The sequence below is a fragment of the Falco cherrug genome, chromosome Z, assembly GCF_023634085.1.
Source record: "Falco cherrug isolate bFalChe1 chromosome Z, bFalChe1.pri, whole genome shotgun sequence".
Taxonomy (NCBI): Eukaryota; Metazoa; Chordata; class Aves; order Falconiformes; family Falconidae; genus Falco; species Falco cherrug.
The window spans coordinates 14,381,895-14,407,343 of record NC_073720.1 but is presented as its reverse complement, the minus strand read 5'-3'; the positions used below and the strand labels follow the sequence as shown (position 1 = coordinate 14,407,343).

The 25,449-nt window shown below is 35.5% G+C and overlaps 1 protein-coding gene across 1 annotated transcript in view; it reads right to left on the bottom strand.

Moving 5' to 3' along the window:
* WDR70 (WD repeat domain 70) overlaps window positions 1-25,449 on the bottom strand; it is a 136,295-nt gene that overhangs the window by 71,038 nt on the left and 39,808 nt on the right. The window contains exons 7-9 of the mRNA XM_055698637.1: window positions 22,739-22,872; window positions 17,633-17,786; window positions 15,395-15,471 (exon numbers count right to left, since the gene is read on the bottom strand). Of these exons, the coding sequence (XP_055554612.1) occupies window positions 15,395-15,471; window positions 17,633-17,786; window positions 22,739-22,872 (365 nt within the window). The remainder of the gene's footprint in view (window positions 1-15,394; window positions 15,472-17,632; window positions 17,787-22,738; window positions 22,873-25,449) is intronic.

Below are 25,449 nucleotides of genomic sequence, written 5' to 3'. Positions count from 1 at the left end.
TGGCTTTTCTTGGTCAGCCTTGTCATAAAAGGAAACAAACAGGACTTCCCTCTCATGAACCCGTGCTGGTTATGACCAATGACTGTGTTGTCTCTCAAGTAACACCCAAAATAACCTTCCCCATATTTTTACCAGGCACTGAAGTGAGACTGACAGGCCTGTAATTACCAGGGTCTTCCTTTTTACCCTTCTTGAAATAGCAGCATTTGCCAGCTTCTACTCAACTGGAAGCTCTCAGTGAAAAGCATGTTCAGGACACTTTGTATGTTTAGTTCCTTCCAAACAGAACAAAAGGCACTGAGGAAGCTCTTATAAAAATAAGTAATTTCTGAAATAGTTTTTAATTTTTATATACTTTTACATTTAAAATCCAAATGTGTTTTCTCTTGAAGCAAGAGAGCCATCAATAAACAGATGTAAATGGGTCAGAAGTGTAAAGGGCCAAATTCAGACTGGGACCACCAAATTTCATCACTCCTGGCACCCTCAATTTTGTGGAAAGGTAATAGAGATTTTAGAAGTGCATGAGATGTTAAAATCTCCTCTTGCACATAGCTACAACCAGCCGTTTAAATCCAAAAGCTACTGCTGATTTTACACAGCCCATGATAGGCATTCCTAAGTTACCATCCAGTTCCTACCACTGAAAAAGCTGAACCACCTTGTTTGAAAGTATGTACAGTAGCTGCAGAGAAGTCCATGTGAGAACTGTAAGTTTAACAGACACTTTCAGGCTTTGGTGAAATCAATTTAAGTTGTAAACTAAATTTACAAGAACACTTCCATTTCCAAATGGAGAAAAATAAAAAGTACATTTTCATGTCACATCTACTGTTTGCACATAAACACCATGAACAACTTCACATGCTTACTAAAATCACTGCATTTATACACAGACCAGATACATGTGCATATATGTGTAGTTCAAATGACTGTGAAGGAACTAAAATTCTTAATTCTTGATCCATCACCACTGGGTGTATAACTCAGATTCTACTGTGCGAGTTTCTCTGTCTTACACTGACAAACAGAATGAGCCTCCCCTATTCCATATGGAATAAACTTGGAAGCTGTAGATGACATTAAATTCTGAAGTTATTTCAGAAAAACAAACTGATCTAGTCTTGGAATCAATATATGAGACTCCATATACGTGCAGAACCCCAAAACAAAATTGGAAGATCAAAGCACAATGCTTAACTGAACACCGAGCCTTCAGAAAAAGTTTTTGTTTATATGAGGTGCAGTGTAAAAAACACTTATTAATCAATTTCACTTCAACCATGCTATGTGGACAGTAGAGTTTTGTTCCTGTCTATGTGCATAAATACATCTGGATTTTAAAATTAAAACCATTCCTTAGAGTCTAGGGACAAAGCGCATGCCATACTCACTTCCAGAGAGCCACGTGTAATATAATAGCAAGACTTGCTTAAATAAATGAGGAAAAATAACTGGCACAATTTAGCATGCTTTGGTCCCCCATTTTCCTTGCATCGCACCAAGTTTTTCTTCTGTTTTAAATTTTTAGTTCTTAATATAATCTACCTGAAAGTGTACAAACCCTTTAAAAATGAAGTTACGCAGTAAAAATACCAGTTATAAAACCCTCCAAGTGCAATCTCTTACAACTGTCTGTATTTTTTTATTGGAGCAGCTAACATTTTAATCAAGAAAAACTTCAGAAAAATATTAATATAAACATACATAGTTTATAAAGACAAAAATAGCTTTACTAACCCTTTTGTAAACATACAGCTTTCAGCAAGGGTTAGCACAGTCATCACTCAAACTCCTCTCAACCAGGCCTGCTCATTTGCTGTGCTCTCTTAATCAGCTCTGCACTGCATATACATTTATAAATAGGTAAGTTAGTCCAGGAAAAGTCATCCTCACATATCTGGAGTAGACTTCACACCTTTACACATGTCAAGATGAAAAGCAAACTGCTATGCCAGTGCAGTGCAAATTACGTACACAAGCGAGACAGCAGCAATTTCTTGATGAAAGCACTCATATAAAGAACAAGTCCCCAGAGGTGATTTTTCCAAAGACACGTAATTTTGACTAATTAGGGGAGACTTTCACAAAAGCAACAGAACTTTACCCCTGTACAACCCCAGTGCTCCCTCTTCTGCAAGATACCATGCTCCTATGCCAAAGGATGGGAACTCATGCTGTTCCAGAGACAGGAGAAAGAAAAGTCACCTATAATTGACATGTAATTCCTAAGCCTCATTATTTGAAACAGCTGAATTACTATGGTTGAAATAAGAAATAAAATATGAATTATGTGAGGACAAGTAAGGTAGATACACAAATCCTCCTGCATAATTTGATTTTCATAAATGCAATTCTGCTTCATTTTTACTTCATGCAACTCTTGAGAACAAATTTTTAGATAATCTGCCTGGTATTTCAATGTAGGTATTGAAGCAATAACTCTATAGTACACAGAGTATATAAAATACTGGTTAAACCAGGTTTGTGTGGAAGCAAAAGTATTATATTTTACACAGGTGAAAATTGAGATATAGAGCTAAAATCTCTGTAACTGATAGAGGAAATAATAAAAAAAAAAATTTAAAATATATTTTATCTCAGGACCAGGTATCAAACTATCAGTTCCTTATTCTATGTGCTTACTTGCGTACATGCACACAAACATCTGGTTTCTTTGAAGCAAAAAAAATTAGTTACTTTATGTACCTCTAACTTTCCTCCTGCTTTTGAATTTATGAATGTAGCATTAGTCGCATACATTTTATACTTTCTTCTAGATAATATTTTCTGCAACAGTTTGTGAGTGCCTTATTTAACTTCCAATTCACAAACAGTCATTACAAGAAATAAAAATTCTAAGGCTCACTACCATAGTCTTCCTATACTACAGTACTGAATATACATGGAACACTTTTTAAGTTATATTCCATATAATTAAATGCATTTCCAAACAAAATGGGCATATCTACCACATCTCTAATGGTTTTGGAAACCTTAAAAATCTACTTGGCATTGTCAAAGGTGTTATCATCCAGCTGCTTCATTGCTAAATCACTAATTTGAATGTAACCTGATGAGGATGTTCTTTAAACCAAGCCACTAACTTTCTACCAAAGCAGATGGGTAATGTTCACATCACTCATTCCACCAATTCTGTTACAATGGTGCTCAACTTCAGCAGAGGGCAAAAAAAAGAGACTTTGCATGTGGAACAGCTACTTTAAAACTGCATGGATGTTCCCCAAAACATCAGAACCTGTGAAACTAAAGAAGAACATTGTAACTTTTCATGTACAGTGCTCAGGAAACTATTAATGTCATCTATATCCTTCTAAGCATGGGCCCTGGATTTAAAAAATAGCCATTTTAGAGTCAATGAGGGAGTTGCTACTTCATGGCTAAACTTCATGTAAATGAACACGAACTAAGTAAAATATATCAGACATTCTCTGTTTACTATGGTAAAGTTTCCAGAGCAAACAAATCCTTGCCATGGACTGGATGTATCCGCTCTGTTTCTCTGAGGTTGTCTCTCTGCATGAAAAAACTGGAAACATGTATTCCACATTGTATTTCAATGGCAATTTTGATAGTCCAAAAAAACCCACTACATAAAAAGTATTTTTATATTAGCACTATATTCAGTGTCCTTAAAAAATTAAGAAAAAAGTTCCAAAGGAAAAGCAGTTCATGCTGCAGACAGGCACACATTGGGATGAAATATAAACTTCCAGGCAAGTAATTAAGTCTATTTTTCAGAATTATTCTGATTGGAATGAAAAAATAAGTCTTTTTTTATAAAAACAATCACCCCCTGAAAAAGCTCTAACACCAGATTTTAACTCAAACCAATTCAGTTTGAAGTTCAACTATTTGCTAGGACTTAAAATAAACATGCTGATAGTATAATTAATTTTTAAAGATTAAGTGTGTACTACCAAAAAACGGGAAGACATTTTTTCTTCTCTGAAACTCTTCAGTCCTTGTTATTCTGCTATCCATTTAACTCACTGCGAATCACACAACAGAAGGAAGCTACAAAAAGGTATAGGTGAATTATTTATTTTGAAGGTAGGCATGCATATGGTCTAGTAATTGTGTGATGATGAAAGATCTGAATCTTATCTCACCAATAGTTAAGTCTCAGGAGACTGAAATGTTTGCCAGCAGGTTCTAAATCATACAGACACCAATGAATGTAGATCTTAATTGTAGAGATTAGCTGACCAGAAGTTTCCACCACCACTAATGAACTAAAGTCTTGAATATTGATCACATGTTTTCTGTCCTAGCAAACAGATTTCACAAATCATAGGTCTGGAAACATTTCAACAAAGAGATGAAACATTTCCAAAACCAAACTAATTGCTCTCAAGAGAAATACATTTAATATAAAGCTTTATTAGCAAATACTTGAATGATAAAATTAGCTTTAAATTTAAAATTATTGCCATAAAGGGGCTGTAAAACAATCTACTGGGGAATGATTCAGAGACAGAAAGGGAGTGTGGCGGGGGAAAAGATCAGGTAAAGACTCAGTGAGGAATTGGTTGATAACACTGTGAAGGCTGATTGATTCTGAAGACATAACATGCAACTAAAGAAAAAAGTATCTAATTAACATGCTAACAGAAAAAAATTAGATCCATTTCCCACTAGAAGTTCCACATGGACGGTTCTGCTAGCCTCAGAAGGACTATGTATTGACTTCTTCCTAGCCTCAAAAAGTTGAGAAACAAGACATTCACCGCTCAAGCCCCAAACCTTTACCCACAAGTAACTATGACACATTTACGAGTTGATCAGTTTTTGTCACCAAGAAATCCATATGCCATTCTAATCTCAGACTTATTACCTGGCGCTTTTGGAGCTCACTGGTTTGTTTGATGATTAAAAGAGAAATTTCATCTGCCAATTCCTATGTGAAGGCTAAAATGTTGGAAGAATTTACTGCGCTACTTCCTTCCACAGTCACATAACCCCTCTGTTGACAAAAACTGTATCTCACCTATTCAAACCTCGCTAGCTTCCGATGACTGGATCTAGTTATGTCTAACAATTCAAAGAAATTTCATCTGTCAGACATTTATGTCTGTTTCAGTTATTTCCTTTCTACGGCCAAGTCTCTTAATATCCTATTCAATTAACTGAAGCATTTTCAGCTCCTCGAGGTCTCTGTTAAGTGAAGTTTCAGGATTCTTCTCAGATGTTTTCCTTTTCACTCTTTCAACATCCTTTTTAGCCTGCTGTCATTGGAACTAGACACAACTCAACTGCAGACTCAATGGTAACTGCTGAAACAAAACATTAACATCCTATCCTTTACAAATATCATTAGTAAAAGTTGATTTCTGTGTGTATGGATTTTTAAGAGATACATATCTCCTCTTCCATAGCTTCATACTAAAAGCTTATATACAATTAACCCTACATAACTTCCAGGAAACGGGTCTAATTTTGAAAATACTCTTCTCCATGTACGACCTCACAATACTGTTGTCTTCACCCAGTTCACCAACCAATCTGCTTTCACTATCAATGACTAATATGTAGCGTTCAGGTTTTACCAGAAATAGATTCATAATTTCTCTGAAAAAATATGCTTTAATTAAAATAATTTATAAAAATATAAGTTGAGGCAATAGTCCAATCTTATGAAAATATATTAGAAACATGTTGTTTTGATTACTGCAGATAACCAGTTTGAAGATCTCTTCCTATTAGCCAGTCCAACTGATATACAGCAAACATCTCACATGTATTTATAGATAAATCCTTTAAAAGTCACAAACAAAACTCAATTGAAGTAACAGAAAAAATCTCAATATATTTTAGGTTGTAATTTACTGCTTATAATGTACTAATGGATACTATATAAAAATGTATAAAATGTTTGATTAATAAAGAGAGAGAAGCTTCTTTCACAAAAACCCATAGAGCATTTCCATGATATTCTATCCCACTTGCAAAATGGGATTTATCAGTATTAAACAGAATTTTCTGAACTGAAAGAACTTCCAGAGCAACCATCATCCAGTGAAACCATATAACTTCGAAAAGATTCCCAGCTGAGAAATGTAACTTCAGGCTATTCCAATTCATTTCATGAAAAACAAAAGCCACCAAACATACATGTCTTAGGCGCTAAACAAGTAATTTATCACTGGGATTTTAACTATAACATATATTTATATAACACGAGTACCCTGATAAGAGGAACAATTTTAAATTTCATTACAAACAATGAAATTACCTGTAATTGCAAATGTCAAAAAAATCATAGCAAAATATTTTCCCAGAATTTTGATCTATACGGTAATAACTATCATCAGTCATTACTGCACAACTTTAATACAGAATCAGATCTGAACATTAATCATAGCAATTTATTTTTATTTTCTTAGACAGAATACATATTTTATCTTCATAAGCAAATGTGCCAAAATAAATTGTCTACCCTACTTTACTTTCTCATTATCAAACAAAAACATTTGAGTTTAGTTTACTAAGTACTATTGTACTTCCCATTATTATTAGAATAACTGGAGAATTCTGGTCACTTACATTAGATGCGTATCTTATGAGAAAATGGTCCTTTAAATTGAGTTATAGGCTAAAATAACCAGTGAATACTTACATGAAAATGAAATCTCTTCCTCATAATAAAAGATGTAATCAATTCTTCATGGGAGAAGACAGGAGAGAAAATTGCCAGAGTGAGAGATACTTGTAGAACAAAGTTATGTTCTACATGGACACAATGGAAGTGTCTCCTCAACAATGTGGGTACAACCCTGAACAATGGGAAGTTTCCTAACAGTTTTAGTCTTCTTCCCTATCTGATACCAAGCTGAGCTGATGGAAATGTTAAAACTTCCACTCTCCCATCACTTCTATCCTGCCAGAAGTTACTTACCCCTCAGATCTGCTAACGGGGCTGCTCAGAAGTACTCTAACCCATCTCAGTCAAAGTGAGCCAAGACCAAGAAAGATGTAACAATTAAACAGTTTTTCCAGTCTGTCTCATTTTGACAGAAAGGGGTTAGGGAACAAGTCCCAAGGACAGCTTATCCATATAACACAAGTTGTACACAATACAGGTGAGAAGTGAAACACTAAGTGTTCTGGGACGAGAGAAGCAAATATATGCATTGAAACTACCACCTTCCCAAGCTAAGGTAAGAACATTGTGACTGACTAGCGAAGGCAAACTTCCTTTGAAAAGGCTGCCCCTTCTTGCTCTGCTCACTGCAGAGTTCTAAAAGGAAACTGTCCAGAAAGCACTGGAGTACTGTGAATATTTAAATCCTGTGCTTGCCAAATAAACAAAAAAAATTTAATGTATATTTTCATCTGGCAAAAAAAAGAATTTTCAAGTTTCTTGCCATAATAAAAAACAACTTCACCTTGGTATGACTAAAAATACATCACTGAACAGAATTGTATTCTTTTATATTCTAAATTAACTCTGAAATTTTGCATAAACTGCCATACTGTCTTGGAGGAAAACTGTCTCATAAAAATCCTGAAGAAACAATTTTCAAACTTCAGAATTTCATCTTCATACGGAATGAAGTAAATATGCATCTGTACATACACCTACATACCTACGTGCTTGAAACTACTTGGCAAGAATCCCTTTTTTTCCTAGAACTGAATTCCAAGCAATACTATACCGCTGGCAAATTCAGTTGTTTCACTCTGTATTACCTGCATTCCCTACCCTATAAAGCTGTATGATGCAACTAGATTTAATTCAGGGTGACCTCTTTGGGGAGTAATAGCTTTGGACCCCAATGCAGGTTCTATACTCCAAAGCATGCATCTTGTTTTAAGAACCAAATCTGGAAACTGCACAAAAGCACAAGCCTAAGACTTTGCAATTAAACAAAGATTTTTAAATGTTACCCTAGATGAAGGTAAAATACTAGTAATTATTTTCAAGTATACTTTGCAAACTAGTCTTCAAATTTGTGAAGACAAATGTATTGTTGAAGCTTAGGTTCTAATGAACGATTATACAAACATCTTAGTAGTAGCCTTGGCATTGCTATCTTAATGCTGTCAGCAGTCTTCTAAGCTGCAGACTGATCAGTGTTAACTGTATTTATTACACATAAAATGTTTAACACACTGAAGGCTTTAAGACTAATAATATTTATCCAAAAACTTTCTTCAGTATTGTAGTTTGTTTGGTGCTTTTAAAAAATGTCAGTATATATAACAAATTTAATTGTCATATTTATTCAAATACATTATTCACAAAATCTACAAATTCTGTGTAACAGCAAGACAATACAACTACACTTAACACTGAACTGCACAAGTCCAGATTCTGCTCTCATCTATGTCTTCATATGCACAGCATCACTGACACTTAAAACATTCAAAAAAAGTAAAATTATAGGTTCAGTTCTTAAGCTGTCAACCAAGCTATTCCAGGCCTTAACAGAGTTCAGACAAACTCCAGGGTTGCATTCACTTAAAGCCTAATTATCTTAGGCTAAGAGGCTATCAACCTAGAGTGAGCAGACAGTATGTAATCTAAAGATTAGATTCTATAAATCCAGGAGAAATGCCAAGTAATCCCAGTTGCACAGCTAGCAGAGCTGTCCTTCACAGTGCATGGTCAAGCAGGCTGAAGATACTAATATTATGCTCTCCTTAGAACATACTACCATGGCAGGGGGAAAATATATTTATAAGGAGCAAGTATGTGAACTGTAGTAGGTGACTTGGCTCTAAAACTTATGCTGCACAGACCTCATCAACTGAATGAAAACAGAATAATTTTCGCTGAAGGAGCTTGCCAGACAAGCAGAATGCCATTGTGGAAGGAAAAGCAATTGATTGATCTATAGGCAGGAAAACTGATGGCTGGTCATCTTGAGCAAAGTCCAGATCTTGCTCAAATCCCTTTTCTGTCAAGCTATCAAGCCTTTATGCAGTTCTGGGCCTAAAGGAACACTTGCCAGAAACCACTGGTCATGAAGGAGAAGTCCTATACTGACAGCTGACACATACATAGACCTAGAAACAAGGCAGCTAATGGGAGGGAGACAGGACAGAAGCTATTCTAGATGTGAACCTGGTTAGTAGAATGGAATTGGTTAATATCTGAAAAGTGAAAGGCATCAGAGATAAAAGTGATCGTGAAACAACACTGTTCACTAAGATGTATCATTTCAAAACCCACCACAAGTAGTGTCTAGGTGTCCCAAAGAGAAAAAACTTCTAAACAGCACTGCTTGTAAACTTCAGATGGAAGTTACACAGAGCTATCCATAGCACTTGTCCTTCACAAATTATATTCTGCAAGCTTGAAATTACAAACCATAATTGGAAATGTAATTAGGCTTACTGTCAACTGTTCCATTAAAAAAGGTAGTTAAGCTACCATTGCGAAAGAGTTAATAGTTTTAAACTTGAAAAGTAGGATTTTAAGAATGTATTCACTTTTCCTTTGTGAACACTCTATGGTCATCACTCTAATTCACACAAGTGGCAGAAATCTGTCTTCTTTTTCATTAAGACACAGAGAACATTTACTAAGCAGCAGTATATGATTTTAAAAAGCCGTTTAACACCCTATACCATGGAGCAGAGTAGCTTCATATTTAAACAATGCATCTGACAAAAGTCTAAGGATTAAATTGTACCTTAAATGCTCAGTTTTATTTCTGAAGATTTGAAGCTACTTTGCTGAAATAACTCCACCTTTTTAAATGTAGATAGATCTAAGATGAAGCACAATTTATCCCTGAAGAACTTCCTAGAGATATCACTTGGTGATGGCAGTCAATATTCTCTATGATACCTTTTTAAAGAGTATGAACATAACTTAATAGAAAGTGAGAGAGGGAAGACTTGTGAGAAGAATTTTCTACGGCTAACCTGCTGTTAATCAACCACAGCCCTAGCTGCAACAACAAATCATAAAGTTCAGGACTGCTAAATTTCAAGTTTGGCTGCAATTCTACTCCTAGGAGGTAAAAATATATGACAGTAGGGAAATAGAACACCTGTTGCTGGAACATTTAATATCCTTGAGGTCTCTTGCTTATTCATAAAGCACTACCTATCACATTTGTGATAAGAAAACATCCAAATAATGAAAACAATATTATCCGTTTCCTCTTCCTCCTTTGTTTTAACATAGAAGTCAACTGATATTTTGGAATGATATAAACAAGGAGTTAGTTATCTCTTAGAACACTGGGTATTTTTTTTAGTTCACTGTTAGGTATATTTCCAGAGAGCAGAATAATTTTTAAAGTCTTTCTCATTTTCAAAATTTTCTTTCCCTTTTAGGCAATGCATTAATGTTGGTATTTCTGTTACTATAAACTTCACTGCAGTTCTGCAGACATGCTAAACACACTGCTGACATATTGACAGATCCTTGCCTTAAGCATATGTTCCAAAAAAGCCTGAAAAATGTGGTAAAGGCATTACAAAAAACACAGAGATGTTGTTGATCACATTGTATCTAAGAATTATCTAGAATGGCACCCAGTACATGCAATTAAAAGAGACTGATCTTTCAGGAATAGCTGTGGGGTATTTAAAGTTCTAGGTAACATAAATGAACTGCCATAAATTAAAAGACAGCCTGAGCATGAAGAAAGTTTGTATCATTAATACCAATACTGTAAACAGCTTTGTATGTATGCTTTAAACACAGTGAAAGGTAGGTATGAATTAACAACAGCCAAACTAGCAAAAATTGAAATAATCATATCTGTAAGGCAAACTTTTAAAGACAGAATTACTGCAGTTCCATAGAGAAGACAACTGAAGTTTCTATGTCTATCTTTTCTTCTGATACAATTTTATTCTAATCACTTGAAATGCTGGAAAGCTAAAATCAACATTTCATAGTTACGAATATATGCACAAGATTTAACTTACTTGAAAAAATGCATTCAAGTAAAAAACTCCTTAGCTAAATCTCTAGGTTAGTGTTATTCATCCATTCTCTTAAGGTGAATCACCAGATTACTTACAGAACTGACAAATTTCTTACTTCCTTCTGCAATTAAAAGCTAATAAAGCTTGAACAATCTGTAAAAGCACAACAGAATTATTATTCATCTCTAACTGAATAATAATAAAGCTATTCTTTTTAAAGGGTTTTTTTAAACTTACTATAAGATAAAAGAAGAAACAATATGGTATTACGTGTCTTAACCTATCATCTGGAATATTTTCAATGAAAACAAAAAGAAGTAAACTACTGTAAGCTGTATGCATTCACTAACAGTCACATAAGCGGACATGTACTTAAGACAAGTTAACAAGAGGAGTTTTCAGACTTATTCTGTAACTGCTGGCTCTGAAGTCTGGCTCATTACGGTGTGTAAGCTAACCAACTTCTGTTTGTCTCGTATAGGAGTTAGATGGAACTGTGTCTTCTTCCTATGTAGTCTTTTCCAAGTTCAAGATTGTGTCCTTGACCAGTCATACAAAACACGCTGAGACTCCCTGCTGGTAACCCATATATCTGCAGTCTGAAGTAGTAAATTTACAACTAGCCTAATAACCACAGATTAGAATACATTATAGTCCAAACCTACTTAGAGGATTATCATTTTTTAAAATGTCGAGCAAATTTGAATGCCATGAATAAATCACAATAAACAGACCACCTCTCAAAATACTTCTTTTACAATAGTAATATTAAGAGCCTTCATTTTAATTACTTTTCAGTTCAGGATACTACTACAGGCTTAATTATTTGGTATCAGAAGAAACTGTCAGGTGCTCATAATGACCATCCCCAAGGATGAATTTGAGTTACAGCAGATTAGCATGAAAAGAAAAAGAAATATGTATTTTAAATATTTTAAAAGCATTGATTTAAAATATATTTTAAATGTGTTTAACTCCACAAGTCTACGTGCAAATTTTGCTTTCTAACCTCATTATGCATCATGAAAACTCCTGCTTTCAACATATCAACCTGAAGTTGCAATCTCCTCTTACATCTTCTTTGAGAAAGACTTTACCAGCAGTTAACCTAGTCACATGAAAACTACACCAACTCTAAATATAAAACCACTGCAAAAGCATTATATCACAAGATTAATAATTGTTACTGAAGAACATATAAAAATATAAGAAACAGGCTACTAAGTCTGACCATAGATTCATTTAGCCCTGTAATCAGTCTTTGATCACAGCAATAATAACACAACACATTAATTTTTGTCATCACTTTTTAAATCTGCCTCTACAACCTCCTGTGACAACACATCCCAGAACATATTTGGATACTACCCAGAAAGAAGTATTTTCTTTTACTAGTTTTAAACTTAACTTCAGCCACTTTCAACAAATGCCTCTTAGTATAACAGGGTTTAGCAAACAGCGTTCATTCTACATTCAGCTCATCTCCTGTCCTGATCATTTTGAAACCTTTTGATTATATGTTTATACCCCATTTAGACCTCCTCTTTCTAGACGAAAAACTGCCAGTCTTTTGGTCTGACCTGATAAGGCCACCATCTTCAGAGTTCAATTTCTGTTATAGTTGTTTTGTTTGCTTTGCATGCAACATAAACCAAGTTTTCACATAAACTCTTCAATGGATTCATATTTCTGCAGGTATTTAAGTGCAAATCTACAGACTCAAAAAAAGCCAGCTTTACAAATCAATGAAATACAGTTCTTCATCACATAAGGGTCAGGCAGATAGATAGACAGTTTTAACGTGTATTCACATTCATAAACTCATTCAATGCAAGATGTAAAATAATCAGAACAAAATACAAAATTCCTAGTTTCTGGAATGCTTGGTAAAAACAGAATTTGTAAATAGCTTTTGCTTGAAATTCAAAAAAACCTGTGTCCTTTAACCACAAATCAGTTAAGGCAAAATACTCTCTGAAATTACCGTAATAGAGGATGTTATGGCAGTTATTTTCTCTCATTCAAAAAAATCACTAGACAGCACTTTCCATTATTTAAAGCCACATTTCCACTTGAGTATTCTTCAACATTATAAAAACAATAGCAAGACACACCCCCAAAAAGAAGTCAGAAATTTCACCCAATATTGCACAATACCAACAACTGCTATCATTTACTACTGAAACATACATTTTCAGAGATGTGCTACCCACTAACAAACCTTTACACAACATAACTAATGAAAACACCACTTCTATTTATCTCTTTGTATTAAGTTTACTGAGCTCATTAGACACTAGCATAATCAGATGACCTTTCCTACTCAGATTCCTACTTAGTTCAGCAGGCTCGATATGAGCCAGCAGTGCCCGGGCAGCCGAGGGACAAACCGCATCCCGGGGGCACCAAAGGCAGCCCACCCTGCCGCTCAGAAGGGGCGACGTCCCACGGCATCCAGCGCCGGTGCGGCCTCACCCCGCGTGCTGTGCGCGGTGCTGGGCCCCGCCATTTCAGAAGGGTGTGAAGGTCCTCGAAGGCGCCCAGAGGAGGGCAACAGCGCTGGTGGGAGGGCGGGAAGGCATGGCCTGCGCGGGGCGGCTGAGGCTCTGGGCTCGTCTGGTTTGGAGCAAAGGGGGCTGAGGGGCGACCTCGCTGCTCTCTGCAGCTTCCTGGGGAGGGGGCGTGGGGAGGGAGGTGCTGATCCCTTCTGCCTGGGATCCGCTGACGGACACGCGGGAAGGGTTCAAAGCTGCGCCAGGGGAGGCTCAGACTGGACGTCAGGAAGCACTTCTTCACCGAGAGGGTGGTCAGACACTGCAACAGGCTTCCTGGGGCGGTGGGCGATGCCCCAGGCCTGTCAGTGCTTCAGAGGCATTTGGCCAATGCCCTTAGTAACGAGCTTTAACCCTTGGTCAGCCCTGAAGCGGTGTCAGGCGGCTGGACTAGGTGACCGCTGTGCGTCCCTTCCAGCTGAAATATTCTATTCTATTTGAGTTTACAGCTCCAGTCTTAAGATGAATTACGGATTAAACTTTGGAGACTTTATGGTTTCTGTTACTAAATTTCACAGAGGGAATATTGTCATTATCATTTTAGATCTGTTTGCAAATTAAGCAACCCAAATTGTTTCTTTTGACACAATGTGTCCAAATCCTGGAAAGACCTGTCACTAGCATGAAAGAAAATGAAATTTTCCTGTAATGTCAGCCACATAGTCCTTGAAAATGCAATTATGTAGCCATTTATAGTAGTGTTTATCTGGATTTCACTTACTTGACCATTTCAGCTCACAGCAACACAAGCATCAAGGATCGATCAACTCAATCCATATTTGGTGTATATATATATATCCCAAATATTTGGGGTGTGTATATATATATATACACACACACACACACACACTTTCTTAGCACATAATTAGACAATCTTCATGATTTGTAATACCTTGATTTGTTTTTCACTATCTACAAACTATTGAACCTAACCAAGAAGCTGTACTAATGTTTAACTACATTCAAAAAAGCAACAATTTTTTTAAAGCATCTTTTCTACCATTTAAAAAATATTTCTACTATGGATATAAAACCATTGTGCCTACAAGCTGGAAAATATATATAGCTGGCTTCTTGCACACATTTTTGCAACTGAACTGCTCCATAAAGCACACTGTAGTATTTTAAGGGGTTTTTTCTTCTGCTACAGTCTTATCAGAAATTGTGATCTTTCCTATTAAAATAATTGTTTTCCATGTACCTGTTTGTTAACCAGCAAGTCAGTTCCTTTAGGGAACACACACACACACTTTTAAAGTGATTCAATAATTGGAGTCTTCCGTTTACCACAGACCACACTTCAGATACATTAGTGGGGCAATTTAGTCTTCCTGCTCACTGTTACCCTGGAGTAAGGGAGATTGTGTATTTAAAACATAATTCAGAAATCATTCGTGATCTCGCTACTGACATCTGCACTAACTTTAGTAATTCATGCAATTGCCACAGTGACATTTTGCAGTTCATCTGCAACCACAAAGATCAAGACTGAAGCTACAAAATCTTTTCTAACAATCTTTGACACTTGTCAAACAATATCCATCAGTATTCAATTACACTTAACATAAAACTTGAAGCTTCCAGTTGAAATACCCTATCTTCCCCGTGAACTCAGCTACATTTGAGTCTTTCCACAGCAATTATTCTACTTCGAAGATATAACGGGCAAAGTAAAATTTTGTCAAAGAATCTTTGTAAAAACATATTTAACCAATAATTTCCACGAAATATCATTAAAATTTTAAATTACAAAACTAAATTATACATTAATTATCTAGAGATGAAACAGCATTTTTGCCTGACACTGTCCTGAGCACTCGCTCAAGATTTAAAAGGATGATATTTAAAGCAAATTAGGGCACAATACTGAAACACAAAACAAACAAGCCTTTCAAAAAGCCCTGACAAAGATAGAGCTCAATACTTACCCATCATTAGAACACGTCAAAAATTCTTCTTTTATTTTTGGATGCCAGCAGCCTGAATTGAGCATTGCTGTATGACCCTAAGAAAACAAACACAAAGGTCTTACAACATTTTATGAATTTTATTCCAAAACCTTCCAGTGAAATCACATAAAAGCTGAAAGCCAAATCAGACCCTTCTGACCACAGCAACGGCTGACTGACATCACAATGATATAAAAGATTTTATGTACTATAAATGCATTTAATCCTTGCTTGTTTTCATTTTCAAATTATAAACCCCTGCCATTCTTTTTTTCATTTTTCTTTCAGAAAATGGCACGGAATCATACTTCCACTTAACCTCTTTGTAGAGCTGTAATGCAGAGAAAGGTTGAAACAAGAGGCATCAACATGGTGTCATGCAAATTGTTCCAAGCTACATGAAATAACAGAAATAACAAGAATTATCAGGGTAACACAATAAATATACTCAATGCCAAACTACACCAGCCAAAGACCATGTTGAAGAAAACTGAGGAAACAGAATTTGAGAGTCAAGATGGATTTAACCACTTAATAAACTGAGTTTCTCATAAAAGATTGGAAGTTGCAAACTGAGTAGCCAGCCCTGTTTCTTTAGGATGGAAAAAAAATAAGGTAAGGATTTTATCCAAAGTAAGCTATTGCCACTACGGTGACTATGAATATAAAACGTCTTTGTCCAGTTGGGTTTACTTCATTGAAGTATAGGCACATGCTCATTAACTATATTCAAAGAGAAATTTGGAAACTATTCCTGCAACGGTAGAATTACTTCAGTTTGCTTTAAGCACAAATACAGTGAGCAATACTGAAAAGTTCATGGGACAAAACAACAAACACTTCAGCATTTTGACTGCTGGACCACAATACACTGGAATTCTAGAAGTTCAGGAGAGAAAGAAAATCTGAATCACTTTGAAGTAAACAAGAACTAAAGCAGATGTTACTATTTGATGGTTTTATATACATATCACTAGCCAGAAGAAATAGTCATCTGACAACTTTAGGCAAAACAGCATTTATCATAGTTATTTGGCAATACACTTCACCATGAACAAATAAATCAATTTTATCATCAGTTTGAGCAGTAGATCATCATTACTTTTTAGGCTTAAGCTATTTTAAAAAAACTGATTTTAATTTAAATTATCTGTGTAAACAGAATCCTTGTCTCATAGCTTGTCAAAATATGGACCCAATCAACAGTTGTTGAAACACTTCAAAACTATGAACCAGCCCTTCCCATTTGCATTTTTAACTACCATTAAAAATCTGCAAGTTGCTTATTAGCCTTACACTCACGGCATGGAAGTAACAGTAACAAGTTCAAAGCACTGCACTAAAAGAGGTAAATTGTATCAGCAAACAAATGGAGGGTAGAAGAAAGCAAGATAATAGACCAGATCAATAGTTTCTAGTATTTTTTTGTTAGATGGACAAGGGTATGGGAGAAGCTGGCAATTTTTAAAAGATATGCTTTTAAATAGATGGATTTGTTGTAGCACCATAGAAATGATAGCTGGAAGAGAACTCTGAGTTTACCTAGGTCACCCTCCCACTTAAAGGCAGACTATAGCCAACACCAGATCAGGTCAGCCATGGCTTTGTCTAGCTGGCCTTGAATGAAATCTATGGCCATCCATGGATGAAGGTCCCACAACTTCTAGCATGTAATAAATGGGACTATCACATCCCAGAGACAGCACTTCGCACTTTCCCTTACTGAATTTTATGAGGCTTCTCATTAAGATCAAAAATACTCTATATTCATAGAATCACAGAATCATTTAGGTTGGAAAAAGCCTTTACATCAAGTCCAACCATTAACCCAGGACTACCAAGTCCACCACTAAACCATGCCTCCAAGCACCACATATACACGGTTTTTGAACGCAGGGATGGTGATTCTACCACATCCCTGGGCAGCCTGTTCCAGTGCTTGACAACCCTTTTCAGTGAAGAAGCTTTTCCTAATATCTGATCTAAATGTCCCCTGATGCAACTTGAGGCCATTTCCTCTTGCCCTGTCACTTGTCACCTGGGAGAAGAGACCGACCCCCCTGCCTACACCCTCCTGTCAGGCAGCTGCAGGGAGCCACAAGGTCCCCCCGAGCCTCCTCCTCTCCAGGCTGACCCCCCCCAGTTCCCCCAGCCGCTCCCCATCAGCCTTGTGCTCTATTGTCAGTCTTCTGGCATTCAATTAGTTTCTGAATTTACCTTTGTGTTTGTCATATCCACAATGTATTGGTCTCCTTTTATGCATTCCATTACTGGGAATCCATCTCTGTCAAGAACTTTTGCCTGAGAGTTACCAGAGACAACAAGAATGACATCTCCCGTGCTGCTATACTGTAAAGATTTGATTTGGTGACTAAAAAGAAAAAAGTAAGAAAAAGAAAAAATACGTTTCAATTAACTTCAGTTCCTGTAAGCCTACACTAAAACAAAAGTGTCAATGGTGAGAAAACATATTGCAGACATAAACCTATATATATTCCTATATCAAAAAGGTGGGGAAAAAGATAATCTGATATTAATGGATTAAAGCTTTTTATTCCTGTATGTGTGTGCATGTCACATTTTTTTTCTTCAATCAAACAGCACATGGAGCAATATTATTTACAAAGTTGGCACCAAAATGTCATTTCTGGCCAACATATTTAACTTTAAGAATGCTTTTATAAAGCCAAGTTAAAAACTGTGTGTCAGATTCAGCTCCTCAGGGCTGAAAATTCTTTTTCATCTTCTCAAAAACATGCAAATTTACAGTAATCTATAAATTACTACAAAAAGATGCTGTAGTCCTACATAAAACTCCACTGTACATTGTACACCAGAAAATCAGTCATATGTCTGCATTCTTAATTCTTTTTCTATGTTCAGGGCTACAGTTTCATCAGAATCTGAAAATTGAATACACCATCAACCCTGGAAACATAACAGTAGATAACAATCTGTCTAGTCAACTATGTCTTTGATGATTGCTCTTTTGCTGTAAAGGTATGTCTTCTATGGAATCATGGAATAATACCAAGATGACAAAAAATTATTAACTGAAAGTGGGAAGATGACTGATGGGTGAGAATTCCATTTCCAGCTTCAGCATCTTCTCTCAGCATTCTGCTCGATGAACAAAGTTCGCTGTAGTTGCTGTACCTGAAGCAGATATCCCTTTGGATCCCCTACCTGGCTATACTCCATTGCACGGATGGCAAAGAATGCAAGCAGTCTATGCACTCCCCACCTGCCAGAATTTATATCTTGGCTCACTAACAGAATGTGCACGGTAACATTACTTAATATTAATGCTTCAGCTCTGTAGCTAACTTAACCCCAAATTAAGGGCTGGAAGACATCTGCCAGCTAGATTCGGGTTCCCATGACATCCAAATTGCCCTCAAAGGAGTATGTTAATTTTGGTGAAGAACATAACTATGTATGTTCAAATCCTAGTAGCTTCAAGGAAACTACTTTTAACATGATATCAGATCAGTAAAATGAACACTCAAATGATCAACAAAACTGACTATGCAACTTGTAAGATGTGTAACGTTAAATTGCTAACTTACATGACAGTGACTTCTTCACTGACTCAGCAGTAACTATAATCTGTTAAAACTGTCCTTAAAACGGTGAGTTACTACACAAAACACAGAGAACATTGTAATATGTATTTTAGAAGTTCTGCATTGATCATAGTAATGTAAACTAAGCATAAGTTTCTCATTCAAAAAAAGTTTGGCAAAGCTGTTTACGTGATGATTCAAAAGGCAAAAACTGCTCCAAGCACCCTATTATGTAACACAAACCAGCAGCCAAATTGGCTGAAGTATTATAAACTCTGATTTTTACTAGAAAGGAGACACTCTAAATCCGGGAATTTCCAAAACAGATCACAGGCAACGTCTGAAAAAGCATCCTGACCTTCCAGAGCAAAAATGAATGCTTGCTTAGAAGCAGGAAAGGCCAGTCACATTAAGCTCACAGGAAACACTGAAAAAATTTAAAAAAAAACCACAAGAGAAGCAGTTAAGTCCAGAATATTCTCTGCAGACAGTTGATAAACCTAGACTAAAGAAGCCATTTGATTCAGCTTTTGACTAACAAGCATACCTTTAAAAAAAATCTTCCCCAGTTGTACTTCTGAGTGCTCCTGCTGTATCACAATTTGCACAAAGCTCAACATATTCCTGAGCCCCACTTGAGTACTGCATGCAGAATCAAGTACTTAGCTAGTGAACATATCTTACACTCTAATGCTGAAATTCTCAAAGGAAAATACCTAACAGAACTCCAAAGCACAGAATCATGTTTTGCACTTTTCATTGTTCAAATGTAAGAACCAAAAAACCCATGTTTAAGTATTTTTCCTTGATGCATGCCTTATGCATCCAGAGGACTTGGCCACTAGATATAATCAGAGATTGCCCAGAACTAAAATCTGATTTCTGACAGAATCCACAGTATGTGAAGACCCACAGAGTCTTCAGAGATAACTTTTTCAAGCACTGAAGTACCAAAATTAAAACTACAGACATTAACACTGTTAAGATGTCACTGTTCATAATTTGACCAGTATCATCTCACTGCTTCTTTGTAGTTTTATATCAGTATGTTTGAACAAACTTTTTATTCATCTTAGATTCAAAGTTCTTCTAACATGGAAGAGCACCTGATTTTACAGCACCTAACACAATGGGAACAGAACTAATAATTCATCAAATCAGTCATGCGGAAAAATTTGTCTGAGATATTTCTGCAACCTTTCTGTTAAATGAAGGGGTGGGGGGAACCAACAAACTTAGCGATTGTGCAGTATGACTTTTAAAATCATGCCCAAAAATTGGTTCTATAAGCTCCAAGCCCCAGAAGTTACAGCTTCTCAGATTTTTATTGGAGTGCGACCAAAAGTGAGGCTCTGCAGGGGCAGTTCTTGAAGAAGGCATTTTTGGTTCTTATTAATATTAAAGCACAAGTCTTAGGAAACAGAAAACCAGCTCTCTTTAATAGCATTAATCCAAGTAATTTTTGTTTAAAGCTGCCAAATGTTCATTGTACTTTCTTGCCAGGACCTGCAGAAAAAAGCTACATACATGGGTAGAATCATGACACGCCATTTCTACACACGTGACACAAATGCACCTTACCATCGCCTTCTCCTTAAACACTAAGGTGCAGTTTGAAGATGACAGTTTGTTGTCAGGTTTTTTCCCCCCTCCCCTTACATCCCACATCCAAGGACAAACAGAGTAACCTAGTATTATGCTACAAAATGGAGTATGGATGATATGGAATTGTTCTCAGGCTTTTTTACTCTTAAAATGAAATTAAGTTTATGGCTCTAGAGCTGGATTTCTGCTAACACCTAAAGCTTCCATACCAGAACTCCCCAGAATTCTTTGAAATTAAGGTCTGTGAATGCTAATAGTCCTTGCAATATATTCCATTGTGCAAAAAAAAAGGATACATATACACCTGGGTATAATAAGTTACAAAATATTCCACATAGTGCTCACTAGCATGCCTCAATGTCAGCATGAAATAACTTTTTCTTGACTATGGATCTTTTTACCAGACACAGCTATAGTTACAGTTTTATGTTTACAAAAAGATACAGAAGGAGTATTTAAATAATATATTTTTTAAACCCCTAAACTAGTACATGAGACTTTCAAGAAGTAAAATTCCCAAATTTTCACCAGTCAATACTATTTTTAATGTTATTTTATATTTCTATTTGTATGTATTTTAGACTCCAACATACTCAAATCACAAGAATGTACATTCCACCAAGAACATTCATATAAAAATACTTATGAGATACTTATAACACATTATACGAACAGTATCAGGGATAATATGATATGCTTGTTATCCCAGTTAACAATTAAACTCGTATTTTACCATCATTTTTTGCCAAAAGGAGGTTACAAATATATTGCAAATGGTTTTGCTTGAAATGGTATGTTAATGTACATTGTATTTGTGGGTTTATATTATGTCTTATACCATTAAATACTGTCAGGTCTTTCTTACTGTTCAGTTATGACAGAGGAGAGGAAAATACAAATTGTATCCTACTAATTGGGTAAATGAAATTCATGGCAGGAAAGTCTGAATGTGACTTCACATTTGCATAATTCTATCTATTTACTTCAAAGTAGCATATCTGCCAAGTCATGTTTTCAAATTAAATGTGCCATTCATTGGTTTATTATAACGAGGTAAGTCTGTCAAACAGATTAGAACTGCATTACAAATCAAAGCCCACTTTTCATTTTCCTGATTTTAACAGTTTAGATCAGTAGAATCCCTTTCTATTTTGCTTTTTCATTGCTTTTGTTTTTCATCATCTAGACTCTTGGCACATCTGCAATCATACACATTCTAACCTTCCAAACTGACCAAAATTCAGTTGTAGATTTGTCAGACAATAATGACTAAAAGTACACATTCTAAGGACTACGTACTGAGCATAATAAATTTCAATCCCTTTTTAAAGTATACCAAAGTATCTTATAAAGTGCATCACATTAGTTAGATATCAGAAAGTACCTTGCTAGATGTGTTATTGATTTATGAATGTGTTTATCTGAAAGTTTGCTGTGCATGAGACATGCACTCCTTTTGAAGGAATTCCGTATTCCACTTCTCTGGAGTAAGTAAATGAACTTGTTGAATTACCAGTGAACAGTATGAATAGTATGGAAAACACTCTCTAAAAATTGCTTTCTATAATTTTTAATTTACATATATATATAAAAATTCATATATAAATATATTGCTTTTTTCTTTAAAAAAAGACTAGACTTACACTTATTTTTAACGCACACTATGTTGCTATTCAATTATCAATGCAATCAAAGGTCCAGTGCTCCCAGAAACAGAGGACTTAAAGAAAAATAGAAAACAACCCCCCCTCAGAAATACTGGCAGCAACTACAGAGGCTCTGCACAAAGGGATCAACTGTTTCACATTTGTTCTCTTCTTCACTAACTTTTATGTAAGCAGAGTACAAGAAGTGTATTCTACTAATTTCAATTACAACTTTGAAAGTCAGCCTGTCTCTTTTGAGAGTTTCATAATCCATTTGCTGATATACTACTAACAGTTACATCTGCAAATTAATCTTCAGCTTTCTAAAAGGGGAAAATATGCAAGTCATTGGAAAAAGCATGAAAAGACATAAGCAGACATGTTCACATTCCATTTACCACAAAAAGTACAAATGGATACAAAAGGCTTTTACGAGGCTTTTCCATGCATTCTACCAGGACTGTAACACAGGACAGTCAGGTGAAAAAGGCAGCCCTCATGCCTACCATTCACAAGGCTGGAGCGATCGAAAAGCTTGGAGAGAGGCATCCATTCCAGCAAAATCCCAAAATTTAACATCATAGTCATATCCACCAGTTATCAAACGGGCACCAGAAGGATCCAGCCCCAAAGCAGAAACCTATACAGAGGGAAAAAAAAAAAAAAGAAAAAAAAGAAAATTTAAGATGATACAAGATTTTTTTTTCCGCCTTTAGTAGTATTTCATATTTTGGTGACACCTGAAGAACTAAAGATAATAAAAAAAAAAAAAAAAAAAAAAGGAATTCAGTGCACTAGTTTCTTCCTAAAATACATCAGTGCTATTTTGTTTTTTAATTTTCACTATATTGTATAATACCTGACCACTTTGGAAAGAGTAGGAGAAATGGAAGTGGAAATTGAATAGACTGCTGAAGAGAGCTGAGAAAAGTTAAGTTTACAGTGTTTGCTTTCTAACCATTTCATTGCAGAATTTGGTCATGTTTCATTTCTATGAAGAAAACTGTGGCTTAGATTTTTCTCAAAAGCACAAATAATATTTCTAGCAAGATACTGAAATGGCATCTAACATCCATCAGCTTAAGACTGCATTAGTTTATTCAAGAAGTTCATGTGTGTATATACGTTGTTTAGTTAAATCTCTCTTCGAAAAAAAAAAGAAAAAATATAAAAAAACCCCACAAGTTTGAAAAAAGATAGTATTTTAACTAAAGCTCAAAAAAACCTTACCAAAACCTTTATGTTTTATATACTAAACTAGCTGCTTAAAGCTATGCAGAAATGCTTTCTTTGAGGAAAGAACATTTAATGCTCACTACTCTCGTTTGTTATCCTCAAATCAAAGTTTGATTAAAATGGTATTTTATGTGAAAATCTTATTTTAATTCTCTATTTGAATATTTTTATTACAGTAGTGTTCCAATCACCATATCAAGAAATGACAGTAACAGAAAGCATCTCTTGGGTTAAACATCCTTTCACTTAACCTTCGAAATGATTTCTTCCCAAGTGTTAATAATACAAAGTTAGCTAAACAATGTACTAAATTAATTTGTAAATCAAGTAAAGGGATTAACTCTCAAAAATTAAGTCATCAACATGAGATAATGTTGAAAAGTGATGTCAAAAACAGTAAAACAAGAGTGTTTTTAGAATTACTCAAAAATACACCCAACCGGAAACATAAAAATGACTGAACAAGTTTTCACGAGAAGATAAAACTCATATGAAATTCATGCTTCATGAGAGGATGACTTTTAACCACTAGACAAAAAACAAGGTCATTCCCATATACGGGATAACCAGATTCAGAAACCCTTTCACAACAAGGAAGACAGTCTTCAACACATGAAAATAAAGTGATGATGATAATAATAATAGTAATTTTCTTAAAAGTTCTAGAAAGTGCCTGGAAAGGGATTTGAAGAGATGAGCCAGAAGATTCTGAAGGAAAAAAAAATAATCTTATACTCCACCACCAAGAACATTCAAACTTACAGAAAATCATGGGGAGAAAAACAACCAAATGAAAAACCTGTACACAGAATAAAAAAGAAAAGCTTTCATCTCTGACTGAAAGGTAACACCTGAGAATAATGTCATGGCCAAAGGGTATCAACATTGAATTTCTTGGGGGACAGGGGAAAGAAGGAGAGGGAACAAGCCAATTACTTTCAGATGCCTAAACCTATACTAAAAATTCCAGATTTTAATGCACAAAAATTACAATAACTTGCACATAATTATGCTCACCTGTATGTATCTTCTTTACCTGTGTACACGAAAAGTACCGACACTCACTATGATTTAATGTAGACACACAGAAGTACCACCAAAAAACACTTGTCTCAAAGATGTATCAGTCTACTGCTGTACTTTTTTTAAAGCTTTAGCATATACACTGTTATGGAGACTTTTAAAACTTATGTAAACTGTTGAACAGTTCCCAAACAAAACAGTTTAAAAAATGGAATTTAGCATGAGATACTCCCTTTCCCATGCCCAGCTGAAAGCATAATCTACCTTTTTCTCAATAAAAACACCAGTCATTAATGGAATTTATTCTTAAACTTTAAGATGAACAATTCGTTTTGCCAAAAATGAGGTTTTCTTATATGAAAGAACATGGTCTTCTTTTGAGTTTTCTTTTTCTAGTTTCATGTAGAGAAGGTTCATTTAGGTATTCCTTATCTAATCAAATTCTGATTTACCAGTTGTCCTCTCCTTAAGGCTTACGCTGCTCCGCATGTTGATAACTCAACATACGGGTATTTCAAACATACAGTGTCATCCTACAGCCAACAGGCTGAAAAGGATACTTTTAAGAAAAGCAAGATGCTGTCGAAATGATGTGGTGTTCACCAGGCAACTGACTCCTCCTTAATCTAATTGTTTTGCTCTAATTTAGAGCTTTCACTTGCAGAATTCCTATCATTTAGACAAGGTCTAAAATGTCATTCTTCTAAAGAATGCAAAGGATCATCAGATGTCCTAATCCAGTACCCCTCAAAAAAAAATCTAATTTACAGTGTTACTCATAAGAATCAACATTTTTCTTTTCATTTCCCTGAATCAAATTTTAAATGTGCTGCTTTGTGCTGTTACTAGGAATGAATGGAACTTGGCGCAGTGATTATGCCACTGTGACATACTTGATTTTCAAATGAAACCAGTGCAACCTCTTATGTGTTTCCAAAAAAATGCCCCTTTTACCATT